Raw genomic sequence first — 11,580 nt, forward strand, 5'->3', positions numbered from 1 at the left:
AATATAAGCGTTCTTAATAAAATAAAACAGGTTGAATATTGTAAGCATAATAAATATTTTCTTGTGACAAACAGGGCTGAATGAAATAATATTAGTAAATTAAATCTTTACTTTGTAGTGGTGGGGTGCTTCTTAAAGGCTCTGTATTCAAGACACTGATCGTAGGATCCTGACATTTAACTACACCAGGATGCCTTTAACAACTGATGATTTATTCATGGAAGTACTGTTGTTTATTTAGTTTTAAAGTTCCCACCAGAACATCCTATGAAAATTAGTGTCTCCTGCCAAATAATGCCTTCAGCATTGTAAAGCAGTCACTGTGATCGAAACCCATGGTTTGCCCTTCAGAAAACTTGTGTTTATTTGAGCAAAGTTCAACTGATCAGCAAAAGATAAAAAACAAATTAGTCATATAATGAAAGAATTATAGGTATAAATAATAGTAATTAGAAAACTTTTCTCCAAATAGAATTATTTTGAGGCTATGTCCTCTCAACTACATTTTTTGAAAAAACAAGAGCAGTATGTTTTTAAAGACAACATATGGAATAGAAATATTAGAAATACAAATGGCCAATTTCTCTGTAATTCACTTAATTATTGACCGTTGAAGCTGATCTTTTGAGTTTCCTTTGTCTAGGGTTCATATCTCTTGAGTTTTTCCTCTGTCAAATTACATGGTCATTAATACTCGTATAATCATCCAGGCTAGAGTTTCTCCTTATTTTAGTTTTTCCTAACCTTTAAGCTGAATACCTGCCTGAAACTACAAAGATTTCATTAAGAAAAGAGAAACACTCAGTATTATGAAAGTGCTGAATTTTAAACATAAGATTTTGACAGACCATCAAGATCTAAAGTAAGAGAATATTATTTCCCATTACCCATAGACATGCACAAATTTCTATCTTATTTTTACCTTTCATTATCTCCTTTCCTAAAATTTTGCCAAATACACTTCTTTTGACAGGCATCAGTGTGAGACTGAGAAGGGAAATGGCAAATCTTAATCAGATAGCATGGAAAATGAGTTCTTGTACTATTTTATCAAGTAATTGTGGTCAGTTTTCCCCCTAGATTTCAGTAAAAACATTGGGGATAAAATAGGAGATAACATTAACAAGAGCAGTCTCAGGCAAACTACATGTTGCATGTGTCGACCGTAAACAAGAGTCAATCCAATATACCATCACCAAAACGGATTTATTCAGGAAAAAGAAAGGATTGCAGTCCAATACATGCAGCTGTGGTGAGCCACGCACACATATTGCAAGAAGCGGGAAGGCCCCTTTTAACAGGGTAAGAGGAAGTTAATAGGAGGGGCTGTTAGAACCGTAGAGCTCTATTGTAAACAGGTTTCTTCCTGTAGAGCTTTCCTACCCACAAAGGGTATGAGAACTCCTTCTACAGGCCCTCCCAACTCCTGTCCAGGTTACAGTCTCTGTCATAAATTTTGACACATCATAAATGTGAGAGGTCTTGGGAAATGGGGATCACCCCACAAAGATTACTTGGGTGGTTATCTTTTCTCCTGGGGAGAAGTGAAAGGTGAGGGGAATAAATACATCTTCAGGTTTGTATCGTATTGTATTTATTTCAGGGATACAGTTTTCATAGTCATAGAGGGAAGCTGTATTGTAATTTTATAGTTCTGGTCAGCCACTTTTCTCAGCCTCTGGAGAATACAGTTTTAAGGTGGGAGTTTGTCTCTAACCTGAACTTTCAGCCATCAGAGAGACCATTATTTTTTATTGACTCGTGAATCATTAGTTTTACAGCATTTAAAGCTGAAATCTTATTTGTGAAACATCATATTTTTACACCCTAGCTACAGATATGTTATGCTTAAATCATGTTTTGTTTGTTTCTTACCTTTGTTCTTCCTGGCGAAGGATTCCCTTTACCATTTAGCCATAATGAACGTTACTGTGTCTTATTATCCTTCCCCGGACAGTTTTGCCCTTTTGATATTTTCTTTCTTGGATGGATAGGAGCCCATTTCGTATGGGCCATAACACTAGTCTTTCAGAGGTTGTTTTTTGTTAGTTTCTGGTGAGTTGAAGTTAGAAGAATCTCTGTGTCAATCTGTTTACTCCCATGATCCCGCAAAGGGAAGACATTTACTGTAATAACAAATAGGGCCGTAGATAATCTTTGCAATTCACTCTCTGCCTCCTTGGCCTTGCAGGGTCTGTGTGTAACCAACTGAGGGCCTATTCCTATGGGAGTGTCACAGTTGGGAAGTGGTTTGAGGAGCATCATAAGGCTCATGCACCAAGACACGTTGTGTCTCTCTCTCTCTCTCTCTCTCTCTCTCTCTCTCTCTCTCTCTCTCTCTCTCTCTCTCTCTCTCACACACACACACACACACACACAGGTTTGCTTGGTGCTTTACCATAATGCCTCTTTGAAGGGGTGTTTGCATTTTGGGGGTACCTGGGAGGCATTGTTGTCTAGCTCTGGCATTCCTCCATCTATAACCATCTTGTGTTCAAGCATATGGGTTCCAGAACAACAGAATTTCTTTCAAAATTTCTTTTGTTTGTGGTCCTTTATAGGAAACATTTTTTCTTTTAAATTCTGGTCATGTTTCTTACTATCAATATAAAGTGATTTGAACTAAGGAGGTGACATTGGAGACAAGTCTTATGGTTCTTATAGTTGGTGTTATAATCTATAAATTTCTTGATGACAACTGTAATAACTTATATGTCATTGTATCATAAGCCTGGAACATAGTAAGCATTCTGGTTTTTGTTGAAAAAAAAATTTAGTAAATATGGGGAGAACAATGAATAAAGAAATAGCAATGTAGATTTAAAGATAGTCTGTGAAGCATTATAAAAATGTCTTAAATCACATTCAAAGATCAGTGGATTTTCTAACTATTACATAACTAGATACGGACTTTGGAGGAAATCACATAGAAAATACTTGCATGTGGTCAGGCAGGCAGCTAAGTAATATGGTTATTCTTAACTAGCCTATAGTCTTTTGGGCTACAATCAAGTTTTGCTTTATATGCTCATGCTTATATTTTAATAAATCATTAGCTATTTAAAAATTTTAATAGGAATAGCAACATAATGAAGACAATGTTATAGAAATAATCTTGCCACTCAAACACAACTATGTTTAGTTTTTCCATTTATATTTTAATGTTTGTATGTACTTTATGTAGTAGTTGCAATCACAATGTATTTTTTCATTTGTTTTTTTTCAGCTAACATAATAATTTTTCATGAAATCATTTCATTTTAATTTTATACACATTATGGGATTGTGAGATCTGATATCTTAGCATCTGTGTAGAAACTTTGCCAACATAGTTTATAGGCCAAGAGCCAGTAAGACTGACTTTCTTAGGGCATTGCATTCAATATCATTTGATTGCTTTTTTTCCCAGCAGTGTTCTTTTGGGAATCTAGTTTAATTTTGTGGCTGAAGTGAAAGAAGATATTCTGCTACTGGTAGAAGTTTTGGGGGAAAATTATTTTTTGTGTGTTTCTATTTTCTGAATCTATCATGATTGAACATTAGAAAAAGATACTTTATACAGTTTAGAAGATCTTTGTGTTGTTGTTCACGGCCCTTTTGTAGAGAATGAAAAAAATGTTACTAAGTGATGTGTTTATGAAGTGGCTTTTGTTAGACTTGAGGTTCTTTTATCATTTAAAGATAATCTAAGTTGAATGTTTGAAAATAGGACACTGTTTATGAATTATATCTTTGAACCTTCTCCAACTTTTTCTTCCTGTGTGACCTTGGGTAAGACATCTTATCATAACTATGAAAAGTAGGAATAAAAATATCTGATGCTGATTATAATTATGATGATGAGTAGTTTGTGATCTACAGGGTCACTGGGAAGATGGGGGAAATTCTTAAAAATTGTGCTGGACTCTTTAGAGCAAGTATAGGATAAATTGTCAAAAGGCCCCCGTTCTTACAAGTAAGCATAAATAGAAAAGGCAAGGAAGGAGCTGGAAGCTGACTGTGTAGCAAGCGCTTCTTGGCCACACCAGACTTCCAAGCATGCTTAGTTTACTCAGGCTCAGGTCAGTGTTGCGGAATGGGGAGGCCCTGTCCAGGACTGGGTGAACTGACTCACTTGATTTCTTTCCTGTAGAGCCTGGCCCTGTGTCAAGTTGTTCTCTTTTAGATTGAGACAAATCCTCCGTCTTTTTCAATTAGCAGCCTCCAGCACATCCCCTGAATGCTGAGAATAAAAGACTTCCATTAGCCTTCATGCCCCTAATCAATTCTGAATCAAAAAATAGATTTCTGTACTAGGGTGTATATTTGGGAGGGCGGGTAATAAGATCTTTCTTTTGTTTCCCAGGTTTAGAAAAGATAGGTTATTTCTAGGAGAGATGGGGTTTGAGTGAAGAGAGAGATTGGTGTCAGAAGGGTTACACAGCATAAAATATTATTAATCTAGCCAAGCAAATTTAGACTTGTAGTGACAGAACAGCTAAGCCCCTTGGAACTTGTCCAGTTTGAGAATATCTTATTTGTTATATTCATTAAAAGGATAACTGAAAAACTAGGGGTTGGTTATAAATTTACTGCTTTAATTTTTGGTGAGTGGGAGTTAAACTGTTTTTCAGGAAATAGTGGCAGAAAAAAAAAAAATAGCCACACAGTTTTAGCTAGTCACTCCTGAATCAATGAGAATCATCATTTTGTTAATTTCATCAACATGTTCATTTCTTTCAGCTCCATGTTCATGCATGTCTTTTAACCCGGAAACAAGAAGACTGTCCATAGGTCTAGACAATGGTACAATCTCAGTAAGTACACATAAATAAGATTTCCAGTTGAAATACTTCCCTTTCTGTGGAGTATGTATATATGTATTGTGATAAGAATTGTTTATTAGCTTTTTTCAAATTAACAAATTAATTTTCTTGCTAAGTAAAATGGAAATGGCAGTGCAGCAAATTATGGTGACGAGGTGTAGGGAGAGCTGTCATCCATCTCAGCTTAAATGCTGATAAGATTTAGCTTAATTTACAATGTCACAATGCCTGGAATTAGGGGCATTATGAGGCCAGCTAGCGAGCTACTCAAATTTGTGCATTAGTGAGAACGAGCTGTGATACTAGTGACTTTGATCAGATGGTTAATCATGGTGTCATATGTTTGTCATAAGTGACAAACACAAGGGAAATGCCTTCTTTCAGACCTGCATATTTGGATCTTGTCTTTGATCCTCAATATTCTCCTCCTTCCCCTCTTTCTTCAGCTCCTCATTGTACTCTTAACTCCCTCTAGCATCTGAATAGAATTCTGTAAATTTTTATGAATTTGTAAGGAAAGCATAGAATCTAGATTGAGTCTGTAGAGTAGATCCAGATAAATATTAGACCTGATTATAGATCTTGAGGGAACTGAAGTTATTAGAGATTGAATCTCAGATTTTACTACTTAATCTTCTATTTACGATTTATTTTCAACTAGTATTGGGTTGTTGGAAAAGTCATGATGCATTTTTGCAACCAAAAACAAAAAATATGGCATGACTTTGCCGACAATCCAATATATTAACTAGTAACAAACTGATCTGGTAAATTCTCCATTTTGGTAAATTATCCTGTATGTGTTTCCTTTAGTTCTGGGTAAGAGAGACCCTGCTTTGGGACCTGTGAATGAGAAACCCTGCTCTAGCCACACTTCCCCGCAGGATGAAGGATCTGAAGAGCCAAGAGGGTGTGCCCAGCTTAAGCCCTTACCCCACCAACCCCAGGCTCTAAGTACCCAATAAAACCAGTAGCCTTAGCCTGAAGGGTGGCTAAGGGTCAGTGGTCTAAGCTGGGTAGGATGTCCACACTTGTGCACAAGGCCCCTCAAGGTGTTGATTAAACTGGGGAATGTGAAGAAATGGGTATGGGGGCCCCTCCCATGTCACCACACCATGGTATGGGACTTTAAGGAGTCTAAAAGTTCTAAATTTGTACCTATACCGCCAGATAGTTAAAGATATACTTGTTAAGATTGGAGGAAGAGACCGTATTTTATTGAATAGTTTAACTTTTGAATATTTAGACAGATGGAATGTAAGTCTCTGTTTGTGGTCTTGGCCTGACCCCTACAAGGATTCTGAAGAGGTGGGCCTGAAATTTTCTGTCAGATCTTTAGTCAGAACATTTGTTTGGTAACCTTAATATTGTTAAATATGAATCTGCCTACTGACAAATATTTATGGAATTTCTGTAATATCCAATGCATTTGGTAGCTCTGTAAACTCTGTTCCTTAGGAGGACAGACGTTCGTGATATAGACCCTTTGTCTATTTTAAGGAGAGCCATCTTTAAAAAGTAGGATGTGTGGAGGATAAATTAATTTTTTAAAAGATAAAGGTGGATATTTAGATTGCTTAATGAACAAGTGTTCATTACAAAGGAAATCTGAAAAAGTGAACTGAGATCCATATATTGCCCAATAGTTCATGGAATAGTATGTGTAACGCCCACTGTCCATGAAAAGACTTATGTGTGCATGACATATGGGTGATTCTTACATTTTTGAAATCAATGTGGATGGCTAATGGGTGCTGATAAATTTGGCTTTGAAGACAAGAAAGGTGAACAAAGTAAGTTATGGAGAGTTCTGGCTATGTATTATATGTAAGAGGAGAGACCATGTTAGCCATTATTTCTTTAGTAATTGAAACTGCCGGAGAACTGAACATGAATCAGGGACTGGACTGAGGTGTTTCTCTCAGTATGTCAGTACAGTGTCAGAATACCAAACCTTATCTAACCCTCAGCTCTTCTGAAAAAGATTAAGGCCCAGCTTGTATAAAATAATTTCCTTAAAAGTACCTCTTTTATGTTGCTGAAGAAAATGAATTGTATACCCTACCTATTATCATATGAAGAATTGTAAAGAACTCTGAGTTAGGGAAACATACATTGGGAGAACAGCATGTTTAAGGTTCAGAATTCACATTGATCACTACAATAACAGGTTCTTTACTAAAAATTCTTACATGTCTCCGCTGTTTAATAGCTCACTTTCTGGACATAAGAAATTCTCTTCAGAGACTGTGCATTCTTTGATGCCTGAACATAGCAAATAAAATTTAAAGCGAAATACTGGTTAACTTATTTTAATTTTATTTTTCTGTTTAACTTATTTTGAAACAAAGAAAGGAAGAAATCAGAAAGTAAATCCTTATTTCGTTTTAATTTACTGACTAAAAATGATTTAAGAGGCATTTAACCTTATGTAACTGAGTAGTGAATTAGAAAGTAGGGATAACAAATATAGACCTTTTCTTTCAGAAATTTGACCACAAAAGAAGGAGAGAGGTGGTGAGCACTGGAACAAGATATGGTAATAGACAGGCAGCAGGAGGGTCCAGAACAATTTGGAGAATTCGGCTTTGGAGAAGAATGGGGACACTTTTGAGATAGGTGGGAAAGAAAGAGACAGCTTTGAGATTAGGAGAGGAATGGCCTTTTATTTTTCCCATGAAGTAGCATGTTAGATCACCTATTGAGAGAAGCTAATTTTTTGTCTATAGTGTGCTTTTTCTGATCTTATAGACAGAACCCCTTCTGCCATCTTGGTCTACAAAGTCTCAATTATCTCTCAAGGCATTATTCAAATGTTGTCTTTTCCTCTTCTCTTCTCTTCTCTTCTCTTCTCTTCTCTTCTCTTCTCTTCTCTTCTCTTCTCTTCTCTTCTCTTCTCTTCTCTTCTCTTCTTTCTTGGGCAGGTGGCCCCTGAGCCCTACCAATTGAAACTAATCACACACAGTGCTCAGGTTAACTATGTTGTATTGCTTATTTAACTTGTTTTGTAAAAAGTTTTTAAGTCTCTCTCCTCCATTAAAGTATTGAGTGTTAAGGACTTGGTCAGGCTTTTATTCATTTCCTCTCCCTGTGGATCTTGGTCTGGTTCCTTGTACAAATTAGGGACTCAGTGAATAATTTGTTAAATAAGTTGTTGACTAAAGTACAAACTCTATTATTATTTACTATAACTGGTTGTAATAAGTACCTACTTAAGTTCTGAGATCGTTTATTTGTGTAATTCTATTGCTGTTCAAGATGTTTTTCACAATGGCATTATCCTGTATAGAAGCTATGCCAATAATTATCTTGAGTTTTCAGAAATGCCTTATGTTTTAATGTTGGAAGAAATCAGTCAGATTGTGCTGCTGTTCATACAGAAGTAGGACTTTAAAATTTTCTGTCATAATGCCTCTGTATTTTGGCAGTCAGCAAATATTTAAATATCAATTGTGTGCAAAAGAATTTGCTCAATTCTAACATGTGGCTTCTGGTCTCAAAGATCTTATCTTTCAGTTGGATAAAAATGAAATAAGTAAAACAAAGTTAAAAAAATAACAACAAAAGCAGCAGTACACCAGTGAGTGTGAGGTTGGCAAGGCAGTGAGGTCCGAAGAGAGGGAAAGAGTGGTTTGGTCTGGGTCAGCTCCAAGGAGATTGGATATGAGCTGGATTTAGAAGATGGGCTAGGATTTGATTAGCTAAAGATAGGAAGGTAAGGTATTTCAGGCAAAATGAATTGGCATAAAAAAAAAAAACCATGGAGGTAAGAAAGGGTAAGATGTTTAGAGGAAATTGGTGAGAAATCAACGGTTTAGGGAAAGGCTTAATGGGGTCTAAAGTATAAAATATAGTTGGGGTTTGATTGTGAAAAGCTTGACTCAGGATGAGTAGTTAGCTTTATGTAAAGGAACTGTCCCTAACAGGAAGCTCTCCCACCATCACCACTTGGGAATACTTTTTAAGGTATTCAGAGGGAGTAATTGACCAGAGAGGAAATGTCAAAACACAGAAATTAAAGGATTTACATTAAACTAATTTTTACTAACCTTATTGAATAATGGCTGTAGAATAGTCATAGAGATGTATATATAATCATCTTTATGAATATATGTTTTCTTTATCAAAACTGTTAATGAGCCAAATTTTTTATTAAATCCTTGCCAAGATAAATGCATAGTCACTGAACTTTTTTTGAACAAGGCCCCAAAATGATAAAATCTCTGCTCTCTGAAGATTAATTTCATATATGTGTTAGGGGAGGTTTGATTGGGATGAGAGGAAAAGATTGATGTATATAACGGTTAACATTCAGGATAGTAAGTATTGTGTACATATAAATAATACTGACTGTATGGATTTGTTGTTTGGTAGTTCTTGCAGTTATTATATTGTGTTATATTATAGTATATGTTACTGTTAGTTCATGTAGGTTATCCAAGAAAATGAAAAAATAAAGAGAACTAAACACTTATTGGCCATCTACTATGCACCAGGCACTCTGCTTTCTATACATCGCTTCATTCCAGGTTCACAACAATCCTATGATGTAGATGGTATTATTCACATTTCTAGGTAAGGATACTAAGGCCTGGAGAGTGCACATGCCTTCTCGGGCTTATTTAGCTAGGAAGCAGCTCTCAGCGGAGCTAGGAATTCTGTGTGCTTTCAAGCCTGGGCTTTCTCCTCATCCCACGTTGCTATCCTGGAGCCACTTACACATCTGTAAAGAATTCCTGCTAATAGCTTTCCATTGCCTGTCTGTTGCCACTTCCCCCAATAGGCGATTATGTCTGTGCTTCCAGAGTATCCCTGGTAATGTTTCCTCACTTGTTTATGGGTCTATCTCCTTCACTAGATTATGAACTGCCTGAAGCAGAGACCACATCTGCTTCAGCATTGTGTCCTAACAGAATTCCTGGACCACTGTAGATACTTCGTAAAATGTCTGTTGAACGAAGGAGAGTAGGCATTTCAGTTCATGTCATCAGGATGCTGAAACCAAAGTTGGGCACTTAGCTGGCAGTATAAATTACTCTCAACAGCTGACACAATGTGAGTGAATCCTGCATTTAAATGACTGGTTTGGGCTGCTATTTAAGAATTTGATGTTTGACTCTGCTTCCTGAAATTCATAAACAGAGCTACATTAAGCAAGCAAATAAGAAACTTAAGTAGAAATATAATGTGTTCCTGAGAATTTGTGGGACCCTGAAATATGCTGTTAATAAGTCTTTCATTGCCTGTTTTTCAGCTAAGACTAGAAACCTGATGAGCTTTTGGGATTCTGAAAGGACTATGCCTTCTTAAATCATTTACTATTACTTGGAGATTCATGTTTTACAATGAACAACATAACAAGAGCATTACTTTGTGTTCATCTATTTCACCAATAGTATTCCTTAGACGGGGTGTTCTAAAATCGCCTCACATGATGGAATTCAGAATGGAGTATGACTTGGCAGAAGCTAGATAGGGAATCTGTATCACAGGTCACAGAGAGTTCTTGTTGCAACAGCGAAGCAAAAAAAAATGTCCCTTTTCCAGAAGGTCTGTAGCTTCAAGGGAAAGGAATGTAGTTTCTGTAAGAGAGGATGTTACTTTTTCACATAAGAGGAGAAATTACCTCTTTTAAAATGTTGACCTTTAACAAATAACCAGATATAATTTTTACAGCAAAATGGGTTTATGTGGGAACAACAAAAAATTGCAATTTGGGACATGCAGTCTAATGGGGAACCAAGCACAAGACCAGAGAAACAAAGGAGAGTAATGCCCTTTTTATGGTCTCGAGAGGAACTGTTGTAAACAAAGAGTCCATTGGAGGACACTGAAAGTTCAAAGTATAGTGACTTTTCATTGGCTGCATTATGGCAGTCTCTTATTGGTTGAGCTGTTACTTGGCAAGGAGGAATCTTTTTCTACCTCCTACTGAGGTAGTAAAGTAGTATCACTTCCTGTCAGAGATGCAAGATACATCTCTTCCTGTTGGGGTCAGTAATGTGGTTTGAATTATAAGTAGTGTGCATGAGAGTTTACTCTTCTAACCTTTCAACTCCATTTTAAATGAAGTTTCTGTTCATTAATTTTCACAAAAATATAATATTCAGCATTCACTAGAAGGAAACCCAAGAATCATCAGAGCTGTTTTTATCACCTGAAACCAGGATCTTGAACTCCAAGTGTTTTTATTACATTCAGAAAGTCCAAGGTGTTGTAATATTTATAATAGTCCTTGTGTTTTGCCATGAGAACTGATGAGACAAGTAAAGAGTTAATGGGGGCGGGCTTGTGAGCTGGCAGGACTGAGCTTAAACTTTAACAGCTTGGCCCTGACTCCCCTGGCCTGCACTGCACTTGCAGGCTGACAAGCACCTTACATCCATTATAGGTAGGAAGAGAACAGTTCCCAATTGCAACGGTAACCCCCTGCACACTAACAAACACCCACCATAGATGGGAACAGGACAGTGCCCAGGAGAAGACAATTGTAGCGGCAGCCCCCCTGCAAGCTGACAATTGCCCTAGATCCTGCTTAGAAAAATATAAAACCCCAGCATTTCTTATCTGCACAGCTGTCTCCATCAGACTCTGCCCTGGCACAACTCCTGCCAGTAATTCTCTCTTACCCCTCTGTCTCCACAGTTCTTCCTCTCAGACTGCCCTGGCAAAACTTCTTCCAGTTCCAAACAGAACTATCTCCTCTCCCTCCCTCCCTCCCTCTCTCCCTCTCTCTCTCTCTCTCTCCACTCCTCTCCCTTTCTCTCTCTCTCGT

At 37.0% G+C, this 11,580-nt stretch overlaps 1 protein-coding gene across 1 annotated transcript in view; it reads left to right on the top strand.

Moving 5' to 3' along the window:
• WDFY2 (WD repeat and FYVE domain containing 2) overlaps positions 1-11,580 on the top strand; it is a 182,287-nt gene that overhangs the window by 94,090 nt on the left and 76,617 nt on the right. Inside the window, exon 3 of the mRNA XM_019668888.1 lies at positions 4,723-4,796. Coding sequence (XP_019524433.1) covers positions 4,723-4,796 — 74 coding nt within the window. The remainder of the gene's footprint in view (positions 1-4,722; positions 4,797-11,580) is intronic.

This window comes from Hipposideros armiger, unplaced genomic scaffold, assembly GCF_001890085.2.
Source record: "Hipposideros armiger isolate ML-2016 unplaced genomic scaffold, ASM189008v1 scaffold_541, whole genome shotgun sequence".
NCBI lineage: Eukaryota > Metazoa > Chordata > Mammalia > Chiroptera > Hipposideridae > Hipposideros > Hipposideros armiger.